The sequence below is a fragment of the Diaphorina citri genome, unplaced genomic scaffold (genome assembly GCF_000475195.1).
Source record: "Diaphorina citri unplaced genomic scaffold, Diaci psyllid genome assembly version 1.1 scaffold812, whole genome shotgun sequence".
In the NCBI taxonomy this organism is placed as follows: domain Eukaryota; kingdom Metazoa; phylum Arthropoda; class Insecta; order Hemiptera; family Psyllidae; genus Diaphorina; species Diaphorina citri.
The window spans coordinates 109,015-135,644 of NW_007378244.1; the positions used below are offsets into that span (position 1 = coordinate 109,015).

General features: G+C 40.8%; 2 protein-coding genes and 1 long non-coding RNA gene across 5 annotated transcripts in view; 1 reads left to right on the plus strand and 2 right to left on the minus strand.

Annotated features, from left to right (window-relative positions):
• Window positions 1-6,058: 6,058 nt before the first annotated feature.
• On the minus strand, window positions 6,059-19,538 carry LOC103512230 (beta-arrestin arr-1-like). The gene is made up of 6 exons (XM_026825765.1): window positions 19,525-19,538; window positions 18,525-18,668; window positions 17,872-18,045; window positions 16,837-16,980; window positions 8,529-8,615; window positions 6,059-6,209 (listed from the first exon to the last, which is right to left on the minus strand). Exons 1-6 carry the CDS (start codon window positions 19,536-19,538, stop codon window positions 6,059-6,061), a joined length of 714 nt encoding a protein of 237 aa, XP_026681566.1.
• Window positions 10,134-11,945, minus strand: LOC103512228. 3 transcript variants are annotated; one of them, XM_017445315.2, is made up of 3 exons: window positions 11,398-11,945; window positions 10,994-11,212; window positions 10,134-10,582 (listed from the first exon to the last, which is right to left on the minus strand). In XM_017445315.2, exons 1-3 carry the CDS (start codon window positions 11,507-11,509, stop codon window positions 10,248-10,250), a joined length of 666 nt encoding a protein of 221 aa, XP_017300804.1. In that variant the 5' UTR covers window positions 11,510-11,945; the 3' UTR covers window positions 10,134-10,247. The 3 variants fall into 3 exon arrangements, with proteins under 3 accessions (XP_017300804.1, XP_026681564.1, XP_008475200.1); XM_026825763.1 differs by having other exon boundaries at window positions 10,994-11,038; window positions 11,224-11,945; XM_008476978.2 differs by having other exon boundaries at window positions 10,994-11,207; window positions 11,393-11,944.
• Window positions 19,539-21,670: 2,132 nt separating the features above from the next.
• Window positions 21,671-26,630, plus strand: part of LOC113468676 — a 12,395-nt gene continuing 7,435 nt past the window's right edge. Inside the window, exon 1 of the long non-coding RNA XR_003392341.1 lies at window positions 21,671-24,069. This is a non-coding gene — a long non-coding RNA (uncharacterized LOC113468676). The remainder of the gene's footprint in view (window positions 24,070-26,630) is intronic.

Consider the following 26,630-nt stretch of genomic DNA (forward strand, 5'->3'; position numbering starts at 1 on the left):
TCCATTTCCAACCTCCTCCTCTGTGTCCTCTTCTCAGATATGTAACTCTTTCCAGCACGGGTAGTGGTTTTGAAATCACCCGCTATGAAACACACAGGGGGATTTACTTCCCGGTGTCCAGACTTCCCCATCTGTCTCCTCTCAGAAAGCATCTCTCCCTTTCCAGCCCGGGCAGTGGTTTTGAAATCGCCTGCCAAGAAAGGCACAGGGGGGTCTACTTCCCGGTGTCCTAACTGAGACATCTCTCTCCTCTCAGAAAGCATCTCTCCTTTCCCAGCCTCAGCAGAGGTTCTGTAATCACCCGCCAAGTCTTCCTCCCGATGTCCCAACTGCTTCACCTGCCTTGTTAACACCTCATATTGTCCTTCTACATAAATAACCACGGTGGGAAGCAACGTCACTATACCAGCTGACAGCGGTATGAGTACAAGCGTCAGGTAGATTTCCCACACATATAGGACCTCGTAGTTCCATGATTCCGTTTCGTCCAAGCCAGGAACTCTCAGATGAGTGATAAGCCTTCTCGACGGGTACTTCGTCTTGGAAATACGTTTGGCGAGGTTCAAATTCTCCTCGGAGAGGGGCAGCAGGTTCTCCAGAACCGTATTGACAGTGCTGAAGGCAACGGAAAGTAAGAACACACGGAAAAGCAAGTCCGCCTTGCGTTTACAGACGCGGGCGAGTTTGGTGTCCGTCCGACAGGCATCTTCGAAGTAACTCACGATAGCGGTAAGCAGTCCGTGATTCCTGTAGAGTAAAAACGCGCTCAGGATGACATAAAGGATTCCCATATCAGTGTAGAGAAGTTTGAAGAACTCGGTGGAATCCCGAGTCATACGGGTGAACAGGTTGTAGAGTTTGAACGATAGGAACATGAAGAACATGGAGTATTGGAGGGAACAGTAGATGCGTTGATACCGATACTGAGGGCGATGCAGGTCTAACACACCATTCAGTTCGAATAAGTGACACAGGAATGATAGAGAGGTTTGAGAGCTCATGGCTGAAGTAACAATGGGCACTCACTGGTGATGACTGACGTTCAGTTTTTACTTGTACTGCTAATAGAGTACTAGATAATTTTACAATACCCAAGTTAAAGAAAGAACACTGATAAATAATTGATAATCAGGAGAAAGGTAATCTGAAGACATGGAATTATGATAATAAGATCTAATGTGTAGGTAAAAGCATTTTTGTGTTGTTGTTGTTGTTGTTTTCAAATGCTCGGAGTTGACTATTAGGTCATTTTCCCTCGTGCATCCCAATACCTTGCTACCAAGTTGTTGTGTAATTATATTAATGTTGTGTAATTATATTAGACAACTTTAATAATGAATTGAAGGTGAAATTGCACAGCACTGACACGAAATGAAGAAGTTCAAATTAAATTGACCCGAAGAGCAAGGTATGTAAACCTAATTATAGTAGCGATGAAACAACTGCCAGTTAGCTTGGAGGGTAACGCGGCGGCTTCGTAAGCGTTAGGCGCCGGGTTCGATTCCGGCCCGGGGCGTATTTTATCCTAAACAGATAAGGTAATTCTCGAAAAGTCTGGCCTTCTCCTATCCTGTCCTTCTTCCCTCTTCGATTCATCCTTCTCTCCTTCAAAAAGTTTAGGTCGTATCCTCTTCCGTTGTTACAGTTCCCTCTCAGCTCAACTCCATACACAAAAACTCTGCTGTGAATATCACACGACATTCCTTTTCCTATTGAATGATGCTTATTTGAGTGTTCTTTTACCCTAACTTTTACAGTATCTCTAACCGTTTTGTCGCTATAGCTGAAAACCGCCAAAAAGCGGTCGAAATCCACCAAAAAGCGGTCAAAATACCGCCAACCGCAGCACCTATTTTAACCAAACGTTTTGTATTGCATCCTTGTCACATTTGTGAACTACATACGAAATTTCAAGTCTCTAGCTCATACCGTTCCCGAGATAATATTGAATTACACCGAAAACCGCCAAAAAGCGGTAAAATGCCGCCAACCGTAGCACCGGTCTTAACCGAAAGTTTCGTGTCGCATCCTTGTCACATTTGACATCTACATATCAAATTTCAAGTCTCTAGCTCTTACCGTTCTCGAGATATTTTGTTTACAGACAGACACACAGACAGACACACACACACGGACCAATGGCTGAAACTTTGGATTTAGGCTCTAGGGACCTCAAAACGTGTTTTGGCACTAAAATCTGACCATCGAAAATTTGACCCGATTACATTACTTTCCTTCCTATAGGATAAGGAAAGTAAAAAGCAGAGAGACAGTGATAAAGAAATACAATATGTACGTAGGTAGGTATAACTTGAAAACTTGACTCCCCGTGTTGGAAAGAACAATGGCAGACTTGAATGTAGTTTAAGAAAACTAAATACTAAACACAGCACACACACCAGAGGAAAATTAGAAACCCCAGCAAATAAATAATAATCGGAGTACAATGAAGAAGAAAACTCAGGGAATTATAAATTAATAATACCTACCGTGCACAGTGGAAATATTGAGGACAAAAAATCTTAATACCGACTTACCTATTTGTTCATAATGAAATAGTGGTGGAGCTACTGATCTTAATAGAAACAATGGAAATATTGATCATCGAAATCAGTCAAAATCGAAGCTATAATTTTTATTTTTAACAAACCTGCCCGACAACATGAACCGAAAATTCAGAGGGGAGGTTTTAAATGTCCTATATTGGATCAGACTGTCAAGCTTTAAAAACACTGGGCACGATAAAATACATTAGGATATTTAAAAAAGTTTGGGAGGTAGATGAGGAATTTATACGGTTTCTACGGGATAGAATCCTCTCCTCTTTACCCGGATTCTATCTGGATTCTACTCGGATAGAATCCCATTTTGGTTACTTGGGTTATGCACTGCCATTGAAAATAATTCTTATACCTATCTACTTTCTCTGTGGCGCAAAATATCTCTAGTAGCGCCGTCAAACTTTCTTGACTTGGCGGGGCGGAGCGCTACCGAGCTTCTTAATTAAATATCTTCAAATCCATGGAAGGGAAAGATCTTCAGGTAATCCATTCGAATAATTTACTGAAATTGACGTTCAGAGTGACAAAGCAAAGCGAACTAAAAACCTCCCAAACCTCAATAAATTATGTAGAGTGATGAAAGGTGAAACAAACAATACAAAACATAAAAAGATCTGTACATTTCGAAACACTGTTTAATATCTAAAAGTGTAGAAAAACCTCTCAAATTATTCTTTTTAAAGCCTTTTAAAAATCCGAATTAAAATAAATAAATTAATAGGTTTTATTTTACCTGTTTTTTCTATAAGACAGCAATAAGCAAGCTACCCTACCTACAAAATTTCCAAGACATGAGGTCCATTCCACGAAAAATTCCCACTTCGAACTTCTAACTTTTTTATCTCTCGGAAAGCAAAATTTTTTTTCGGTGCTTTTTCAGAAAATTGAAACGTCTTGTGAGTATTTGGCGATTGCGAGGCGAAGTATTTCGTGGAATAGGCCTCAATGTCTTGAACTGGATTGCCGTGGGTATCACAGGAATAAAATTGACCAATAGGTACACATCATCATACCTACTATTTATCTACAGATCTACACAATGCAGAATTTCAGCCGAATAAAGTTACTCGGGTCGATTCTTTTTCAGTTCCATATTATAATAGAAATCGAAAGAAAGTCAAGTCTTGTTCCCACTAGATTTTATTTCCCTTTTTTTTCAAAGTAACTTTATCGAGTTAAACCTGCCCAAGCACAGATTCTTACTGACATTATCTACAAGTCTAGCTCTTATCTGAGAGGTTTTCCAGCAATCGAGGAATTTAATACCTAAATAAAAAAATCTAAACTCACTCTTAGTGGGACTCAAGAAGTATCTTTAATATCGTTATCGTTAATTTGTAGAAGTATCGTTCATTTCTAGTAATCAGAGGGGATTTTTGGTCAGTTTAGATGTATTAACGATTAACCTTTCGGAAAATGAAATGATTTCCCCTCTTCAAGATAGCGCATTTAAATTTAAATCTTACATATAAATTAATTCCTACAAATGGTTTAGTACAGGCGCTACCACGCCAAAAGAGGTGAAATGAGCTTCGGAAGTGGGGAAAATCGTTCGCGTTTCCGAAAGGAAAATACGCGTTTGATACACACTTGGAGGTGAAATTATGCTTTCAAATGGGAATCAAATGAAAATTCACGTCAGTTTCTCAATTTGTCCTCACGAGGCTGAGTGCACCCCTACACTGGACGATGGTCACCTGTCCGCAAAGCTCCGCGTTGCTTAACTTCAGTGATCAATTAGGTAAATACAAATTGTGTAGGTACAAGTAATAGTTCTCTTCAATACTTAAGTAACGTGCCTTAGGTATAATGTCTGAAAATAATAATAGGTGTGTACTTATCTAATAGGATTGCACAAACCCTAAAAAATACCACCAAACTACAGCTCTGATGTCCATTGTGCCAACCACTATCGAGGTTGGTTTAGTTGAAGCGTCTGAAAAACCAACCTTGGTGAAGTGGTTACCACATTGGATTTTGGATCTGGAAGTTGGTGGTTCGAGTCCAAGTCATAAAATTTATCTAGGTGTACAAAACCTACTAACTGGGGAACGATATTTGTCACATGCTTTTAAATATGCTTGACACAATTAAAATTTCTTTCAGTTGAAGCAACTGGTTCGGTTAAGACTCGTTCCCGCTTGTCGAAAAAACTCGTTCCCGCTTGTCGAAAAAAAAAACGGGCCTTTAGAGCATAATTATGCTTAACTAGCTGAATTCCGTCGCTTCACTCCGGAATCCCGCTAGTTCAGTGAGTGGATCTTGATTTTATAATATAAGATTTTTAAGCACACCAGCTATTGTCACGTTAAAAGAATATGTATATCATTTTCTTTCTTCCTTATAATATTGGAATGGGAGAGATGGGGGAGTGAATAAATTGTACAAAGACATAGGTATCAAGACATGAAAGAGGTAAAAAGTCAAGTAGAGAAGTAAAAACAGTATAAAACGGTACAAAATAGGAGTTTGTCGCTCTCAATTCAATGGAGCAGTTGCAAATGGGTAAAAATTATAAATAAATGGTCGATTCCTATGTAAAAAGTTGGGAAAAATCCAAATCTGAGGGCAAATTTTACTTTTTTCCCATTTGATACCTAAGCGCCAGCCTAGTTGGTAGTGCGTCTGCCTTGTAAGCGCTAGGCCGCGGGTTCGATTCCCGCCCGGGCGGATTTTATCCTGATGGGACCGAATTAAAATAAATAAATTAATAGGTTTTATTTTACCTGTTTTTTCTATAAGACAGCAATAAACAAGCTACCCTATCTACAAAATTTCCAAGACATGAGGTCCATTTCACGAAAAATTCCCACTTCGAACTTCTAACTTTTTTATCTCTCGGAAAGCAAAATTTTTTTTCGGTGCTTTTTCAGAAAATTGAAACGTCTTGTGAGTATTTGGCGATTGCGAGGCGAAGTATTTCGTGGAATAGGCCTCAATGTCTTGAACTGGATTGCCGTGGGTATCACAGGAATAAAATTGACCAATAGGTACACATCATCATACCTACTATTTATCTACAGATCTACACAATGCAGAATTTCAGCCGAATAAAGTTACTCGGGTCGATTCTTTTTCAGTTCCATATTATAATAGAAATCGAAAGAAAGTCAAGTCTTGTTCCCACTAGATTTTATTTCCCTTTTTTTTCAAAGTAACTTTATCGAGTTAAACCTGCCCAAGCACAGATTCTTACTGACATTATCTACAAGTCTAGCTCTTATCTGAGAGGTTTTCCAGCAATCGAGGAATTTAATACCTAAATAAAAAAATCTAAACTCACTCTTAGTGGGACTCAAGAAGTATCTTTAATATCGTTATCGTTAATTTGTAGAAGTATCGTTCATTTCTAGTAATCAGAGGGGATTTTTGGTCAGTTTAGATGTATTAACGATTAACCTTTCGGAAAATGAAATGATTTCCCCTCTTCAAGATAGCGCATTTAAATTTAAATCTTACATATAAATTAATTCCTACAAATGTTCAATTTCTATTACTTACTCTAATTGTATGAGGTTGGCTTCCATGATCTTGTCATTGGACTTTAGTTCGTGAGGTTCTCCACCAGAGGGCGTGGAGGGGAGGGCAGGTTCCTCGTCTTCGGGTTTAGGATGCATCAGGGTGAATGGGAGCTCCGCCACTAGGTCCCTGGAGGGGAAAGATGACACAGTGGGGTAAAAAATCAGTGGAGGTTTTCCCTGTTCGGAACGTGTGGCGGAAAAAGCTCGAGAAATAGGTCTGTCAAACCGTCTGAGACCTGGGGCTGGATGTTTTCCTGTCACACAAGTTCCTAATGTCTGACAGACCGGGTCTGCCAGACTGTCTGAGAAACCCAGGTCTAACACACAATCACACATGTTCCGAGTCTGACAGACTGAGTGAGAGTAGGCCGGCCGGCATAAGGAAAGAATTCAAATGGAACACCGTAAGTCCATGGAGAAATCCTTTCTAAGCCAGCCTAGTTCGCTTGAAGGGTAGCGCGTCTGCCTTGTAAGCGCTAGGTCGCGGGTTCGATTCCCACCTGGAGAGGATTTTATCCTCAAGTGATAATGTTCATTTTGTGCCTTTCTCCTATCCTGTCTTCCTTTTCGACTTGGGGACGATAAGAAGACCTTAGCAGTTAGTGTTCCCTCTACAAACATTTTAAAAAGCTTAAATTTGTATGAACGCCGTGCCTAAATGCTTAACTTTGTTTGATTATTGAATCTGCTAAATGCTAGTTTGAAAATAGAAAGTACTAGTGGAGATGCTTGATTTACAGTGAATAGTTTTCTACTTTTTAGAAAGGTTCAGTGGCCTATAATGGGAATCGAACCCAGGACCTTCTGCATGGACACTCACCCTCCCAATGCTCCCAGACACAGCTTGACTTTGACTTTGTACTGCACTATAATGCCCAGACTTTCCCGCGCCATAGGGTCCTTGATGCTGAAACACAATTGTACAGGGTCCATTAGCCACGTGAGACAGCACTGGCTATACTTTTGGGGTCGTAGATTCGTAGAAGCTTAACCCATCCTTTAGGGCTGTTTGCCCCTACACCTAAGCTTCGGATTGGGATTTTTGGATATGGAGTTAAGCTGACACTTTTGGGGTACATTTGTAATTCTTTAGCCCTCGATTGGGCCTGGCAAAAGTAAGCTTGATGAGTGAAGCCATTATAAAAAAACCACGTTAAGAAAAAAAAGGGGCTTATAAATATCGATATGTACAAACATGCTAAACACCAAATGATGTGTTTTTACATAGTCAGATAATGTTAAGATAGAAACACATAGGTGATCGAAAAACAATTTTATCAAAGACTACTTAAGTGTGACGTTTTTTTGGCCAAAGGTTGTTAATAGATTTATTAGAAACATTCAATATTTGGGCTATTTTTCCACAACATGGGAAGTTAACATTATGGATTACGAGAGAATATCTAGTTGAATGAGAGCAAGACAATCATATTGGAGGGATAGGGGATTGTGTGTGAACAACAAGGATAAAACGCACATCGTTAGGTAATTAATGTATAACCACATTGTCATACCGGAGAGAAAAGCGAAATAGTCACTTTGGCTGAAAACTGAAAATTCAGGCTGCAGGTGAAAATTTTAGATTGCTGCTTATAAATAATCCAGGCTGCAGCTGAAAATCTAGACATCTAGACTGTATCTAAATATTCAGACTACAGCTTGTAATCTAGGCTTTGGCTAAATATTCAAAATTCATAAAAGCTGCAGCTAAATATCCAAACTGTAGCTACAAATTCAGAATACAGCTGAAAATTCAGACTGCAGCAAAAGATCCAGGCGGCACCTAAAATACCATACTGCAGCTGAAAATTTGGGCTACAGATAACAACTCAGACTGCAGTTGACAGACCGGGTCTGCCAGACTATCTGAGAAACCCAGGTCTAACACACAATCACACATGTTCCGAATGTCTGACAGACTGAGTGAGAGTAGGCCGGGATTGAACCCACGCCCTCCTGTTTACCAGGCGAGCGCCTTGACCACTACACCACCGAGGTAGGCATAAGGAAAGAATTCAAATGGAACACCAGAAGTCCATGGAGAAATCCTTTCTAAGCCAACCTAGTTCGCTTGGAGAGTAGCGCGTCTGCCTTGTAAGCCCTAGGTCGCGGGTTCGATTCCCGCCTGGAGAGGATTTTATCCTGAAGTGACAATGTTCATTTTGTGCCTTTCTCCTATCCTGTCTTCCTTTTCGACTTGCGGACGATAAGAAGACCTTAGCAGTTAGTGTTCCCTCTACAAACATTTTAAAAAGCTTAAATTCGCATGAACGACGTGCCTAAATGCTTAAGTTTGTTTGATTATTGAATGCGCTAAATGCTAAATCGAAAATAGAAAGTACTAGTGGAGATGCTTGATTTACAGTGAATAGTTTTCTACTTTTCTCGGTAGGTTCAGTGGCCTATAATGGGAATCGAACCCAGGACCTTCTGCATGGACACTCACCCTCCCAGTGCTCCCAGACACAGCTTGACTTTGACTTTGTACTGCACTATAATGCCCAGACTTTCCCGAGCCATAGGGTCCTTGATGCTGAAACACAATTGTACAGGGTCCATTAGCCACGTGAGACAGCATTGGCTATACTTTTGGGGTCGTAGATTCGTAGTAGCTTAACCCATCCTTTAGGGCTGTTTGCCCCTACACATAAGCTTCGGATTGGGATTTTTGGATATGGAGTTAAGCTGACACTTTTGGGGTACATTTGTAATTCTTTAGCCCTCGATTGGGCCTGGCAAAAGTAAGCTTGATGAGTGAAGCCATATAAAAAACCACGTTAAGAAAAAAAAGGGGCTTATAAATATCGATATGTACAAACATGCTAAACACCAGATGATGTGTTTTTACATAGCCAGAGAATGTTAAGATAGAAACACATACATAGGTGATAGAAAAACAATTTTATCAAAGACTACTTAAGTGTGACGTTTTTTTGGCCAAAGGTTGTTAATAGATTTATTAGAAACATTCAATATTTGTGACCAAATTTTACTTTTTTCCCATTTGATTACCTAAGCAGGTGAAAAACTTAAGAAGACCACTTAAAACTCAACGTCATCACTTAGGCAGTCCATTCTTTACGGAGAGAAAACGGGAAGAATTACAAGAAAAAAGCAAGTAATACTAGTAAAAGGGTGAGGAAATGAGGTACACGTCTGGGCTGAGGTACACACGTCAAACAGGGAGGGTGTCAAAAAGTAGGGGCTCTTCCTGTGGAGAAAAAGTGTTTCGGATTGATAAGAGAAAAGAAATTACGTTCAGAGGTCTACTCACTACTCTGAATACAAATGTGGTGATGAGTAAATCTAGCTAGGAGATAGCTAGGTAACTAGCACTTTGCCCACTCACCATAATAAATTAAAATTAACGAATTTGCCCAACATTTTATCAAAAAATATCCTTCATAATACTACCTAAACCAACAATAAATTTTTTGTTTGTTAGAATTATTATCTCTAGTAGCGCGGTCAAACTTTCTTGACATGGCGGGGCGCTCCTCAATTATACCTTTTCTTCTTCTGATTTTGCACGCAGAGGGAAATGTACGTACAGGCGTATAAGTTATTATGTAAAATTTTATTTAGATTTCGTTCACAGCTCATCTCAAAATTATCCCCCGTGTTCATCATCTTATATGTAATATCTAATAGGACGACACAAAATCGTTGTTATTATACGATTTTGCACGCAGAGGAAACGTAGGTACATACAAGCGTATAGATTACTATGTGCAATTTTATTTAGGTTTCTTTCACAGCTCATCTTCAAATATTTCACACCAAGTGAACACTCCTAATATTAATTGGACATAAAATCGCTCTAATAGAGCGACACAAAATCGCTCTGTCTGTTCTTCTCGGCCGTCAGCTTATGGATCTGACTCTCCAGCAGTGCTATCTGTGCCGTCACATCCAGATCACTCGAGTCGTTCACAGCTCATCTCAAAATTATCCCCAGTGTTCATGATCTTAATATCTAATAGGACGACACAAAATCGTTATTATTATACGATTTTGCACGCAGAGGGAAATGTAGGTACATACAAGCGTATAGGTTACTATGTGCAATTTAATTTAGGTAATTTAGGTTTCTTTCACAGCTCATCTTCAAATATTTCACACCAAGTGAACACTCCTAATATTAATTGGACGACATAAAATCGCTCTAATAGAGCGACACACAATCGCTCTGTCTGTTCTTCTCGGCCGTCAGCTTATGGATCTGACTCTCCAGCAGTGCTATCTGTGCCGTCACATCCAGATCACTCGAACACGTACTCACCGTCACGATACTACCGTCACAATCTCCACTCGGGTTTCTTTCCACCCAATCTAGCGCTTCGCGTAGCTTCACCATCTGACATAGGATGGCCGCATGGACCTGGTTCGTAGATAGTTTCATCATGCGCACGTGTTTCTCTGCGCATTTGATTCTCTCCTTGGCGGCGCGCACCTCGTGTTCTTTGGCGTCCAGAATTTCCAGCACCGTCCGGATTTTACCTTTAATAAATGTCGTTTCTTTGTGTTATTATATCACAGCTTTGGTGCTCACTGCGTTCTTTTTCGAGTCCAAAATAGGACGTGCATTTTATTAATCCATTTATGCATAAAAAAAATCCATCAACAGAAACACCATCAAGACATTAGGGAACCCCTGCCCCATCTTCCAAGCTCACTGCAGCATTGTAGGACTTTTCCAAATAAAAATCTCAACAATCCAGCTCCCAGTGTTTGCCTACCATGCTGACACCGGTTGCTATGCGCATTTATAAGACATAGCTGCTCTTCTCACGAGGCTGAGTGGGCCCCGCAACGGCCAGTCACGGAATTAATCATCAAATTTTTTGACCCCGCCGGGAATCGAACCCGGGTCTCCCGCCTGCGAGCGCAGTGACCACTAATGGATTTTACCTTTGACGTCTTGCTCGCAGAAAGCTTCACGCCATTCATCTAGGCCTCTCTCCTCACAAGTTCTCGCTATAGTTTGACGCGCTAGGACGCACACGAATAACATCCCTAGGACTCCAAGCATGGAGTTGGTGAAATACGAACTTGTGGTGGCGCCGAGTTGAGTCCACGGTCCCGTTGTGTTGTGTACGTATAAGGGACACACACAGTTACACTCCTGGGGTGTGGCAGGCCTCTCTCCTCACACGTTCTCGCTATAGTTTGACGCGCTAGGACGCACACGAATAACATCCCTAGGACTCCAAGCATGGAGTTGGTGAAATATGAACTTGTGGTGGCGCCGAGTTGAGTCCACGGTCCCGTTGTGTTGTGTACGTATAAGGGACACACACAGTTACACTCCTGGGGTGTGGGGTCGGGTGTAGGTGGGGGAGAAGTGAACAGGGGGGTGACGTACACCTTTTTGTTCTCCTTGGTGAAGTAGTCGAAACAAGAGGGTAATGCTTGTACAGATGCCATTGAGATGCGTTTTTTTAGGGGTTTCTAAAGTTGAGTTTTGGAGTTTCGTAAAACATGCGTTTTCTTGGAGTTTCTAAAGTTGAGTTTTGGAGTTTCGTAAAAGCTGTGTTTTCTTGGAGATTCTAAAGTTGAGTTTTGGAGTTTCGTAAAAGAACCTGAAGTTGTATGTACCTATTTTGTGAATAAAAGAGCTGTATCTTTTGGAATTTTTAGAGCAGGTGCTTCTTTTGTTCTTCTAGTTCTGGAGCAGGTCTGAATGTAATGTAGAAGGTGTCTCCGTTGATTCTTGAATGTGAGCTATAGACTTATCAGACAAATTTAAAATACATCCCCCGCGATTCTTGGTACTATTTTCGCGTACGCAGAATTTAGTACAACAATAACCAAGTTGGAAATTTGAAACTGGGCAAAAAAATGACATATTTAATGTATGGCTGTTTTTTTATTACAAATTTATATATATTATTTATGTTCTATTTCACAGCCAAGATTTATAACAATATGCTTAGTTTTTCAGTTGCACCATCTACCTAGAATGTCACAAAAGATCTAACCAGGTCGCGGTGACATAGGTTGTTTATTAAAGCCGATGGCCCTACTTATACCAATTTACCTAGAATTTCCCCCTTAATTATTAATTGATTAAAAAACATCAAATAAATTCTATTGGACTCTCCTCACGAGGCTGAGTGGGCCCCGCAATGGCCAGTCACGGAATTAATCATCAAATTTTTTGACCCCGCCGGGAATCGAACCCGGGTCTCCCGCCTGCGAGCGCAGTGACCACTAATTCTTTAAAAAAAAGTAACACAGCAGTACAACCCACCAAGTTTTAATAGTGCCTTGTTGTAAAAGGGTCTATCTTTTCGGCAAATATTTACCCACATAATTTTCCACATTTATAATGGAATGAATGTAGTGGGTAACTTTGATAATTCTCTACAACTCTACATCATAATAGGGAACCGTAGGTATTGTTCATTTGTTTAAATATTGTTTAATGTAATTTTTCATTACAATGTTTGTTCACCTAGAAAGTGGTTAGGAGTAGGTAGGTAGAATATTTTGTTTTGTATATTTTGTGTCTAATTATGTCGTGAATTATTGATCGTAAAGTTGAGAATAGTTGGATTTTTCTTTCGGAATTTCCCCTTTTCGGAAGCTCGTTTCCCCTTTTTGGGCGTAATAACTCCTATATTAAACCATAGGAAATAATTGAACGCCATCGGAATCGGTTCTGTTTGCGAAAGGAAAATACTATGTAGTCTCTACAAGTCTGTAAATATTCAGGACTTACTCAGCCCCGGATCTACAATGGAGCGGTTGCAAATGGGTAAAAATTATAAATAAATGGTCAATTCCTATGTAAAAAGTTGGGAAAAATCCAAATCTGAGTTCAAAACTCCGAAACCCCTGGATCTACAATTCTACAGTCTCATGTTGAAATTAAAACTTTCGACACTGCCGGGAATCGAATCCGGCACCCCGGGTGTGAAAGTTTCGTGTGATACTGCGCTAACCACTTGGTTACGAAAGTTGCTGATACCTGCACAAAACATCTGCACATTTTCGGCAATATTTTTCCCCGTCATTAATCAATTTCTCATTAGATGGATATCGCGAAGTTTCTTTTCTTTTTAGTCCGTCCTTCCTTTATTATTACTAACAATAAAAGGTATAGTGGACGGACTATTGTATTCGCTTCGGTGTCTGTCTGTCAGTCTGTCCGTCAGTCTGTCTGTCAGTCTGTCTGTCTTTTCTATTATTTTTTTCCCTCAACTCCCCAGAGCATTCCTATAACAGAGTTTTGGTTGTAGGGATTCCCAACTGAGCGTTGGCCCACGGACTGCTTTTTTTAAAAGATGTTTGACAGAGGGAATTGTAATTTCTAAGGTCTTATCGTCCCGAAATCGAAGAGAGAAGGAGAATAGACCAAGAGAGAGAGTCGGCCATTCCTAGAACGAACATTATCTGTTTAGGACAAAATCCGCCCCCGGGGGGCCATCAAACCGTCGCATCGACCTAGCACGCGGACCACTTTTGAATTTCATGATGAGTCTCGGATTGCTTTGAGAAATAATTTTTTAATTCCAACCCTACGTGACCGCCAGCCTAGTTAGCTTAGTTGGTAGTGCGTTTGCCTTGTAAGCGCTAGGTTGCGGGTTCGATTCCCGCCCGGGGCGGATTTTATCCTGATGGGATAATGTTCGTTCTCGGAACGGCTGGTTTCATATTGTGTCTCTCTTTGTATGTATGTAATGTACGTATCGTTTCTTCATCTTCATAGACAAAGAGACGTGAATACGTATTAAAGCCTCTGCTTCTGTCCAAAAAAGCTTTATTTCCATTTCCTACTTAAATCCTCAACAAGTTTTGATGGTACCAATTGAAAAAAAAAACTTATTTAAAAAGAAGCAAATAATTGTTATCATTTTCCCACATTGATTTCAAGTTGTTTTACCAAATGTTATGTAGGTAGGTACTACTATATTCTTAAAAGTTACCCAACTTTTTAATATATATATAAAAAAAAGTTATGAACAACAAGAATATGCCATTGGTGCAATCGTTTTTCGCCTCTGCACTAGTCTGCACTTTAGATGTACACAGCTTCGGTGAAAATCTGAACGTCTGTTTTTGTTTTCCAATGAAATTCATCCTCAGAGATATGTATTAATGTGTTTCCTAGGAAATCTACCTATGTACATGCTACTCGTACTAAACCTAAAAGAGGTTTCATGAACTTTACCCACTGAGAAAATGTTCGTTTCCTGTGAATTCACTTGCAGAGATAAATTTGCTCAAGTTCACTGGAGGTAAAATTTGTTTTGGGAAATTGAAAATATGAAAACTGCGCGTGTGGATCGGATTCTGAGAATTTTCTTGTGCAATGAAAAGCTCTTCTTGATAATTGGATTCCTCGATGAATAAAATGAAGCCCTAGATTGGTTATAATATCTAGTGAAGGTTATTTATTTCCTTGTAAAAAGCTGCAGAAGCTTTTTTAAAAGAGGTGTGATAGAGGGAACTGCGAAGTTTTATCGTCCCGAAAGCGAAGAGAAAAGGAAGACAGGATAGGAAAAAGCCAGCCGTTCCGAGAGCGGACCTTACCTGTTTAGGATAAAGTTCACCCCGAGCGGGAATCGAATACGCGACCTAGCGCTTACAAGGCAGGAGCGCTACCTTCCAAGCTATTAGAAAGCCAGCCGCTCCGAGAACGAACCTCATCTGTTTAAGAGAAAGTTCGCCTGAAGGAGAGATCGAATCCGTGACTACTTCTAATATTACATATAATGCCGACCCTCTAGGAAAAGCTAGGAAGAAAATGATAAGATGGCATATTTTATCATACACTAGGTATCTACTAGGTAGGTAAATGTGAAAATCTTCATCTTAATTTTCATGGTAAGTTGCTCTCAGTAGTATTCCGGATTTACCTCGTATTTTATTTTTATTTTGTTTTCTTGCAGAAATTCTGTGAGGTTAGCCATAAGATATCACTTGTCTCTTGGAAATTCTGTAAAGTTAGCCTTTATTGTCATCATTTTGTTTTCTTCATTTCAGAAATTCTGTGAGGTTAGCCATTAGGAAAATCATGTACGCTCCAAGTAAACAGGGAGAACAACCATCAGTAGAAGTTAGCAAGGAATTCATGATGAGTCCCAACAAGCTACATTTGGAAGCCTCACTAGACAAAGAAGTAAGTCGTACTGAGATTTTTTTTTATTTATTATTATTATTAAGAGGTTTGATAGAGGGAACTGTAGGGCTACCTGGAAGAGACTGACAAGAAACCTCGACCGTATTTAATTTGGAAAAGGCTAGGAAGAAGAAGAAGATAGAGGGAACTGTAACTGCTATGGTCTTACCGTCCCGAAATCGAAGAGAGAAGGAAGATAAGATAGGAGAAAGCCAGCCAGTCCGAGAACGAACCCCATCCGTTCAGGATAAAATCTTCCCCGGGTGGGAATAGAACCCGCGGCCTAGCGCTTACAAGGCAAGTTAACTAGGCTGGTGGTAAGTATTAATTTATTGAAATGAAATAAAAAGATTACTCTTCGTCTAAGTCTGAAAACTCTGAAAGTCCAGACATGACAGTCCAATCTTGTAAAACCAATGAAATGTTGGTTGTGTTGATTTCAGTTGTATTACCATGGTGAAAGCATTGCTGTGAATGTACATGTAGCTAATAATTCAAATAGGACAGTCAAGAAAATCAAAGTGTCCGGTAAGTGACTCCAATCAAACCTATTCTTCCTTAGTTTCTGCTAGAAAAATTGTGGAAATCAACCAATCAGATTGCTTCATCCAAGAATTCAATTTAAAAGGAGTTTAATTTAAATAGAGTTTAAACTCGCTTTGTGGATCCGGCCATTAGCCAATCAGATTCTTTAATCCAAGAGTTAAACCAGTACTGAGATTTACTTGTCAATAAACATTTTTTTTTTTTTTTTTTTTTTTTTTTTTTAAGATGAGTGTTTCACCGCCGTTTTTGTTTTGTACCAATGAAACAACTGCTTTATTAGACGCATGTGGTCTGTGTCGTAGCATGCCCATCCCGTTGTATGCCTCTCATCAGATCATCAGATGGGCGAGAAGAGACACAATACATCCCATTTCGGTACTGGGTCAACACGAGAACACCAGAAAGTAACACGTTGAAATATTTGCAATCGAAAATTGAGTACAAACTTTTGTCGATGGTAGTATTCGAAACGATTATTTTCTCTCTTCTGTTTGGACTTTGCAGTGAGGCAGTTTGCAGACATTTGTTTATTTTCCAAGTTAGGAAAATGACTCGGAGAACCTTGTTGGAAATGATGATCTACCCACCCTGAGCCTTTTTTTTTCTTTCCTTAGAGGTGGGAAAATCTTAGAAAGACCTCCAAATCAGAAGCCAAAACCTTTCATATGGGGAGTGTGGGATTTGTGTCTCGGTATTAGTGATCCATACCCACTAAAAACCCAACCTCTCCCTCACAACCTTAGGGCTTCAGGACCAAGGTTAATAACATGAGCCTTTGTCAGTGTTTTTCTGGCGCACCCTGTAACATAAACAGTGCTGTGTGGAGGTACAAGTTTACAATAAAAAAAAGATAGGGCCAAAATATAAACAGGGTGGTGTAGAGAAATATAGGTAGGGAGGAATACAGGGTGCACTCACAGCGTGCTGTGAGCCTTTGTCAGTGTTTTTCTGGCGCACCCTGTAACATAAACAGTGCTGTGTGGAGGTACAAGTTTACAATTAATAAAAAAAAGATAGGGCCAAAATATAAACAGGGTGGTGTAGAGAAATATAGGTAGGGAGGAATACAGGGTGCACTCACAGCGTGCTCGACGCCAGATTCGTGTCCTCATCCTTCAGTTGACCATCCAGGGCGAGGCCCCACTTATCCTTATTGTTGGCCAGGAGGGGGGTCAGCGAGCACACTTTGGACAGAGTGAACCCGGGCCCGATTGGACAACCCTCCCTGTAGCGACGTCCGAGAGGCGCGGGCCAAAAAAATCGAGAGGCGAGGGGGGGAGAAGAGAACAAACAACCAGTGTTAGAAACAGAGGAAGAGGGTTAGTTAGTAATGGGGGCAGGACCACTGAGGGAACCCTCGAGAAGAGAACAAACAACCAGTGTTAGAAACAGAGGAAGAGGGTTAGTTAGTAATGGGGGCAGGACCACTGAGGGAACCCTCGGCCTGTATTGACTCAATGAGAAACGAATCTGAGAGGTAAGGTAGAAACACACTTCCTATCACGTCACGTGAGCTCATGGGCGGTCAGAAAGATGGAGTTCAAAGTTTTCGCATAATATTATTGTAGGTAATTTCGTTCATGACACTGCCTTCACGTGAAGTAGTGTAGCTCTCTTGAACGAAATTACATACAATATCATGTCATAGATTCTGACGTGACTTTGTGAAGAAGAACACCAGTAACTTGTAATCTTTATAGTCCAACTGTGAACAAGTTACTGATGTTACTATCACGTCACGTGAGCTCATGGGTGGTCAGAAAGATGGAGTTCAAAGTTTTCCCATAATATTGTAGGTAATTTCGTTCATGACACTGCCCTCACGTGAAGTAGTGTAGCTCTCTTGAACGAAATTACATACAATATTATGTCATAGTTTCTGACGTGATTTTGTGACGATTTATCTTGAAAAGAAGAACACCAGTAACTTATACTCTTTACAGTTCAACTGTGAACAAGTTACTGATGTTCATCTTTGCAATATTATGGGAAAACTTTGAGCTCCATCTTTCTGACTCCCCGTGAGATCACATGACGTGAGTAGTGTTGGTGTGGCCCGGTCACTTTGGTCAATACAGGCCTCGGGGGTCTCAGGGCCGGCGCAAGGCGCACTCACATGGTCGACGAGGCCAGGTTCGTATCTTCGTCCTTAAGTTGCCCGTCCAGGGCCAGGCCGCGTTTCAACTTGTTACAGGTCAGCGTGGGCTTGAGTGTGAACACTTTGCTTAGCGTGAACCCCGGCCCCACAGGACAACCGGCCCTAGAAAGTACATAGGTTAACGGGGGAACACTTAGGGTATAGCCCTAGGGGGGACTTAGAGGACCACTGAGGGAACCCTCGGCCTGTATTGACTCAATGAGAAACGAATCTGAGAGGTAAGGTAGAAACACACTTACTATCACGTCACGTGAGTTCATGGGCGGTCAGAAAGATGGAGTTCAAAGTTTTCCCATAATATTGTAGGTAATCTCGTTCAGGACACTGCCCTCACGTGAAGTAGTGTAGCTCTCTTGAACGAAATTACATACAATATTATGTCATAGATTCTGACGTGACTTTGTGAAGAAGAACACCAGTAACTTGTAATCTTTATAGTCCAACTGTGAACAAGTTACTGATGTTCATCTTTGCAATATTATGGGAAAACTTTGAGCTCCATCTTTCTGACTCCCCGTGAGATCACATGACGTGAGTAGTGTTGGTGTGGCCCGGTCACTTTGGTCAATACAGGCCTCGGGGGTCTCAGGGCCGGCGCAAGGCGCACTCACATGGTCGACGAGGCCAGGTTCGTATCTTCGTCCTTAAGTTGCCCGTCCAGGGCCAGGCCGCGTTTCAACTTGTTACAGGTCAGCGTGGGCTTGAGTGTGAACACTTTGCTTAGCGTGAACCCCGGCCCCACAGGACAACCGGCCCTAGAAAGTACATAGGTTAACGGGGGAACACTCAGGGTATAGCCCTAGGGGGGACTTGGAGGAGGGAGGGGCGAGTCAGAAACTCTAAAAAGTCTAAAATCTATGTTAAAGGGGCCCACAGGACAACCGGCCCTAGAAAGTACATAGGTTAACGGGGGAACACTCAGGGTATAGCCCTAGGGGGGACTTGGAGGAGGGAGGGGCGAGTCAGAAACTCTAAAAAGTCTAAAATCTATGTTAAAGGGGCCCACAGGACAACCGGCCCTAGAAAGTACATAGGTTAACGGGGGAACACTCAGGGTATAGCCCTAGGGGGGACTTGGAGGAGGGAGGGGCGAGTCAGAAACTCTAAAAAGTCTAAAATCTATGTTAAAGGGCCCCATAGGACAACCGGCCCTAGAAAGTACATAGGTTAACGGGGGAACACTTAGGGTATAGCCCTAGGGGGGACTTAGAGGAGGGAGGGGCGAGTCAGAAACTCTAGAAAGTCTAAAATCTATGTTAAAGGGCCCCAGAGGACAACCGGCCCTAGAAAGTACATAGGTTAACGGGGGAACACTTAGGGTATAGCCCTAGGGGGGACTTAGAGGAGGGAGGGGCGAGTCAGAAACTCTAGAAAGTCTAAAATCTATGTTAAAGGGCCCCAGAGGACAACCGGCCCTAGAAAGTACATAGGTTAACGGGGGAACACTTAGGGTATAGCCCTAGGGGGGACTTAGAGGAGGGAGGGGCGAGTTCTCTATTCTGTGCACAGTATCTGAGCATGCACCATCTCTGTCACACACCAGCCACTACTCTCTCGCCGATTTGTGTACATAGTGATGTCTAGTACTTTGAAACATTGGTAAAATTTCACCTGTGGCGCGACATTTATGAAAACTGTTCCGTTTCAAAGCACTAACTCACGCTTCAGCTCTACATATCTCTACTATGTTTTGATGTTTTTCTATACAGGGTGAACACTTTTTATGCTTTGAAACATTGGAAAAATTTCACCTGTGGCGCGATATTTATGAAAACTATTCCGTTTCAAAGCACTAACTCACGCTTCAGCTCTACATATCTCTACTATGTTTTGATGTTTTTCTATACAGGGTGAACACTTTTTATTTTAACACCTGATGCCTCGGGAGAACCTCTGTGGTTCTATGAAAAATCATAGAGCCTCAAAAAATATGAAGATTATGGAGTCAAAAACTTGAAATTTCCTCAATGTCCTTTAGGGCTTTTTTGAGGAAATGAAGGATTTACGGGTGTTCAAATAATCAAGTGTTCACCCTGTATACGCTTTAACTTTTTTGTTGTTTTCTCAATGTGTTGTGGCATAATGGCATTTATAACATGTTCTGGCTTTGCAAGGGAAGCACTGTGTACAGCCAATAGAGGTGTTCAAATAATCAAGTGTTCACCCCGTATACGCTTTAACTTTTTGTTGTTTTCTCAATGTGTTGTGGCATAATGGCATTTATAACATGTTCTGGCTTTGCAAGGGAAGCACTGTGTACAGCCAATAGAATTTATTTGATGTTTTTTAATCAATTAATAATTAAGGGGGAAATTCTAGGTAAATTGGTATAAGTAGGGCCATCGGCTTTCATAAACAACCTATGTCACCGCGACCTGGTTAGATCTTTTGTGACATTCTAGGTAGATGGTGCAACTGCAAAAACTGAGCATATTGTTATAAACCTTGGCTGTGAAATAGAACATAAATAATATATATAAATTTGTAATAAAAAAAAAAAACAGCCATACATTAAATATGTCATTTTTTACCCAGTTTCAAATTTCCAACTTGGTTATTGTTGTACTAAATTTTGCGTACGCGAAAATAGTACCAAGAATCGCGGGGGATGTATTTTAAATTTGTCTGAAAAAGTCTAAAGCTCACATTCAAGAATCAACGGAAACACCACATTCAGACCTGCTCCAGAATTAGAAGAACAAAAGAAGCACCTGCTCTAAAAATTCCAAAAGATACAGCTCTTTTATTCACAACATAGGTACATACAACTTCAGGTTCTTTTACGAAACTCCAAAACTCAACTTTAGAAACCCCTAAGAAAACGCATCTCAATGGCATCTGTACAAGCATTACCCTCCTGTTTCGACTACTTCACCAAGGAGAACAAAAAGGTGTACGTCACCCCCCTGTTCACTTCTCCCCCACCTACACCCGACCCCACACCCCGGTCGTCACCAGAAGGACCGATTTGGTCCAGACTCCAGACTAGCTGTGGGACTATAAACTGGGAGAAGAACAGCTAACCCTAACCATGCAGCGTAGCCTTTAGAAGTCATACGTGCTAGCCTCTATGTCTAAGCTAAGTAGGCTTGCCTTGGTAATACCTTAAATTTATAATTTGAACCTCCTGAGCCAACCTAGTTAGCTCGGTTGGTAGTGCGTCTGCCTTGTAAGCACTAGACCGCTGGTTCGATTCCCGCCCGGGAAGGATTTTATCCTGAACAGATGATGATCGTTCGTGGAACGGCGGCAGGCTTTCTCCTTTTTTATCTTCCTTCTCTTTTCGATTTCGGGACGATAAGACCTTAGCAGTTACAGTTCCCTCTATCAAACCTCTTTTTGAAAAATAATAATTTGAACCTCCTAATTTCCTTATGCTTTCAGTGACACTTGTCCCCCTGAACTTAACAATGAGGATGACATTATATTTGAAGATTTCGCCCGGTTTAGACTGAAAGCTGGGGGAGAAACAGATGCCTAGATATCCTCCTCAACCTCCTCCTCCTCGCTATACATTCTCGACACCTGGGATATTTAGCTACAGCCTGGATATTCAGCTGCAGCCTGCATTTTTTTATCCGCAGCCTGGATTTTGAGCTGCAAACTGGATCACTTGTAATTTGGATATTCAGCTGCAGCCTGGATTTTCAGCTACAGCCTGGAATTTCAGCTGCAGATGGAATTTTTAGCTACAACCTATCTTTCCAGCTGCAGTCTGAGTTGTTATCTGTAGCCCAAATTTTCAGCTGCAGGATATTCTCATCAGTTTGGATATTTAGCTACAGCCTGGATATTCTCATCAGTTTGGATATTCAGCTGCAGCCTGCATTTTTTTATCCGCAGCCTGGATTTTGAGCTGCAAACTGGATTATCACTTGTAATTTGGATATTCAGCTGCAGCCTGGATTTTCAGCTGCAGATGGAATTTTTAGCTACAACCTATCTTTCCAGCTGCAGTCTGAGTTGTTATCTGTAGCCCAAATTTTCAGCTGCAGTATGGTATTTTAGGTGCCGCCTGGATCTTTTGCTGCAGTCTGAAATTTCAGCTGTATTCTGAATTTGTAGCTACAGTTTGGATATTTAGCTGCAGCTTTTATGAATTCTGAATATTTAGCCAAAGCCTAGATTACAAGCTGTAGTCTGAATATTTAGATACAGTCTGGATTTTCAGCTGCAGCCTGGATTATTTATAAGCAGCAATCTAAAATTTTCACCTGCAGCCTGAATTTTCAATTTTCAGCCAAAGTGGCTATTTCGCTTTTCTCTCCGGTATGACAATGTGGTTATACATTAATTACCTAACGATGTGCGTTTTATCCTTGTTGTTCAGACACAATCCCCTATCCCTCCAATATGATTGTCTTGCTCGTATTCAACTAGATTCTCTCGTTATCCATAATGTTAACTTCCCATGTTGTGGAAAAATGGCCTAAGTAATGGTCAATATTCCAGACATTTGTAAACAACAACTTCCTATGTTATCAGTTATCATACCACCCCATGGTAGAGATGTCTAAAGAGTAGGTAGGTAAGTGAGTGAGTGAGTTAAAGAGCTTCTCTTTTCAGTGGGCTACTCAGTTCCCTGTAATGAGTCAGATCCTAACTCCCTGTAGGTACCTATAGGGAGTTAAATATTGAGTTACATGGTTTAAGATGTGACTCATTGACTGGTTGTCCACTGAAAAGAGTCGTTCTTTTTCATGACTCACTCACTCTTTACTTTACCCCGTAGCCAAATGGCCATCACACTGAGCCATTACAAGATTTACAAGGGAGTTTTCGGTTCGATTCCAAATGGGACGGATTTTTTTTTAATCTAGTTTTATTTACTTAACGAATTGGCTGTGCTGACTCCCCAATATGCCCATTATGCTCACATCAATCACCCATGAATGCAGCACACTTAATTACTTGCCCTGCCGTGGAAGCCAGCAATGATATTGTAGGAAAATATTGGGACGCGCGTAGGAAAATGACAAAATAATCAATTCCTTTGCATTAGTAAACAACATTTACTTAACGAGGGATGTTCAATTGAATTGAGAGCGACAAACTCCTATTTTGTACCGTTTTATACTGTTTTTACTTCTCTACTTGACTTTTTACCTCTTTCATGTCTCGATACCTATGTCTTTGTACAATTTACTCACTCCCCCATCTCTCCCATTCCAATATTATAAGGAAGAAAGAAAATGATATATATACCTATTCTTTTAACGTGACAATGGCATACATATTCTTTTAACGTGACAATGGCTGGTGTGCTTAAAAATCTTATATTATAAAATCAAGATCCATTCACTGAACTAGCGGGATTCCGGAGTGATGCGACGGAATTCAGCTAGTTAAGCATATGCTCATAAAGGCCCGTTTTCAGTTTCCTTTCACACGATTTTTTTCGACAAGCGGGAATGGGTCTTAACCGAACCAGTTGCTTCAACTGAAAGAAATTTTAATTGTGTTGAGCATATTTAAAAGCATGTGACAAATATCGTTCCCCAGTTAGTAGGTTTTGTACACCTAGATAAATTTTACGACTTGGACTCGAACCACCAACTTCCAGATCCAAAATCCAATGTGGTAACCACTACACCACCAAGGTTGGTTTTTCAGACGCTTCAACTAAACCAACCTCGATAGTGGTTGGCACAATGCACTTCAGAGCTGTAGTTTGGTGGTATTTTTTAGGGTTTGTGCAATCCTCTTAGATAAGTACACATCTATTATTATTTTCAGACATTATACCTAAGGCACGTTACTTAAGTATTGAAGAGAACTATTACTTGTACCTACACATTTTGTATTGATCTAATTGATCACTGAAGTTAAGCAACGCGGAGCTTTGCGGACAGGTGACCATCGTCCTGTGTAGGGGTGCACTCAGCCTCGTGAGGACAAATTGAAAAACTGACGTGAATTTTCATTTGATTCCCATTTGAAAGCATAATTTCACCTCCAAGTGTGTGTTTATCAAACGCGTATTTTCCTTTCGGAAACGCGAACGATTTTCCCCCACTTCTGAAACTCATTGCACCTCTTTTGGCGTGGTAGCGCCTGTACTAAACCATTTGTAGGAATTAATTTATATGTAAGATTTAAATTTAAATGCGCTATCTTGAAGAGGGGAAATCATTTCATTTTCCGAAAGGTTAATAGGTACATCTAAACTGACCAAAAATCCCCTCTGAATGAACGATACTTCTAGAAATTAACGATCAAGACGAAGTACCCGTCGAGAAAGCTTATCACTCATCTGAGAGTGCCTGGCTTGGACGAAACGGAATCATGGAACTACGAGGTCCTATATGTGTGGGAAATCTACCTGACGCTTGTACTCATACCGCTGTCAGATGAGCCTTTGTCAGTGTTTTTCTGGCGCACCCTGTAACATAAACAGTGCTGTGTGGAGCATGTCTACACGGAGCGTACATGATTTTCCTTATGGCTAACCTCACAGAATTTCTGAAATGAAGAAACCAAAATGATGACAATATGGCTAACTTTACAGAATTTCCAAGAGACAAGTGATATCTTATGGCTAACCTCACAGAATTTCTGAAATGAAGAAAACAAAATGATGACAATAAAGGCTAACTTTACAGAATTTCCAAAAGACAAGTGATATCTCATGGCTAACCTCACAGAATTTCTGAAATGAAGAAAACAAAATGATGACAATAAAGGCTAACTTTACAGAATTTCCAAGAGACAAGTGATATCTTATGGCTAACCTCACAGAATTTCTGCAAGAAAACAAAATGATGACAATATGGCTAACTTTACAGAATTTCCAAGAGACAAGTGATATCTTATGGCTAACCTCACAGAATTTCTGCAAGAAAACAAAATAAAAATAAAATACGAGGTAAATCCGGAATACTACTGAGAGCAACTTACCATGAAAATTAAGATGAAGATTTTCACATTTACCTACCTAGTAGATACCTAGTGTATGATAAAATATGCCATCTTATCATTTTCTTCCTAGCTTTTCCTAGAGGGTCGGCATTATATGTAATATTAGAAGTAGTCACGGATTCGATCTCTCCTTCAGGCGAACTTTCTCTTAAACAGATGAGGTTCGTTCTCGGAGCGGCTGGCTTTCTAATAGCTTGGAAGGTAGCGCTCCTGCCTTGTAAGCGCTAGGTCGCGTATTCGATTCCCGCTCGGGGTGAACTTTATCCTAAACAGGTAAGGTCCGCTCTCGGAACGGCTGGCTTTTTCCTATCCTGTCTTCCTTTTCTCTTCGCTTTCGGGACGATAAAACTTCGCAGTTCCCTCTATCACACCTCTTTTAAAAAAGCTTCTGCAGCTTTTTACAAGGAAATAAATAACCTTCACTAGATATTATAACCAATCTAGGGCTTCATTTTATTCATCGAGGAATCCAATTATCAAGAAGAGCTTTTCATTGCACAAGAAAATTCTCAGAATCCGATCCACACGCGCAGTTTTCATATTTTCAATTTCCCAAAACAAATTTTACCTCCAGTGAACTTGAGCAAATTTATCTCTGCAAGTGAATTCACAGGAAACGAACATTTTCTCAGTGGGTAAAGTTCATGAAACCTCTTTTAGGTTTAGTACGAGTAGCATGTACATAGGCGCGCGCGCCGTGTCGCTGATGCACTGGCGGTCGGATCAATCCGAATCAACCATCAGCGCAAACGGAACATTCGCGACCAGGGCGCCAAGCTAAGGCGGGGCCCCGCCTAAAATAGGACTACCCTATTACGCAGAGCAAGAGGCCTTCGCCGACCGAAAGAGGAGAGGCAGAAGGAAGAGAGAGCTACAAGCCACTGCTATTCTTAGTATCGTCAATGTCAAGGGAAACAGTTTGGTAGAATTTTTTGGGATGCACTTGGCTTAACAAGGTTCTCTCTTCTCTTCTTTTGCTCTTTTATCATCCCAGGCGCCTGGTGGTAACCCTTGGATACAAAATCTCCAAAAAAAAAAAAAAAAAAAAAATGAACAGTTTAACAATGTCGTGTTAAAAAACACGTTACTTCAATCGATCGAGTTCAAACTTGAAAAAAATATAATAGAAAGACAGAGGAGCGAAGAGAAGGAGAAATGAGGAAGAGAGAGAGAGAGATAGAGGGTAGAGCGGAGAGGGAGAGGGAGAGGGGGGGGTAAAGAAGAGGAGAACCCTTATCCACCCATGAACCCACCCACCATACGGTAGCAAATGGAGTACAAAAGTATAACACAGAGAGAAAACATACATACATTCACATTGCATAGCACGAAAGAAGTAGAAGTATCTGTTGTCTCTGCACTTATCGCATAATTCGGAGACGAAGACAGGTTGTTATTCGAAATAAAGCGTAAAGGGATGAATTTAGGAGTTGGTTCAACCAAACTGACCATGGTTGGCAACTTTTTTTTTGAATAAGAATTTTCTTCGTTTAGTTAAATGTCAACAAGGGTGGCTAACTAAAGGTTCAACAAAAATGGTTTACAATACATCCATTCCATTGATGATATAAGAATTTTCAATGGAGTTGAGAAGAATTATATATGGATGGATGTGTTTTCAATACTTGTTGTCTTATACAGGGTAACCACGTAGCAAAAAGCGGAGACGTGGATCAGAGCGTGAAATCTGACATGCTTGTCGAAGCCACGTTTGGAGACTTGCAGGACAAAAACAAAAGGTGTACTTTAAGTAGGAGTCTCTATTGACAGAATTAGCACAACAGGGATGCGCTTAGATG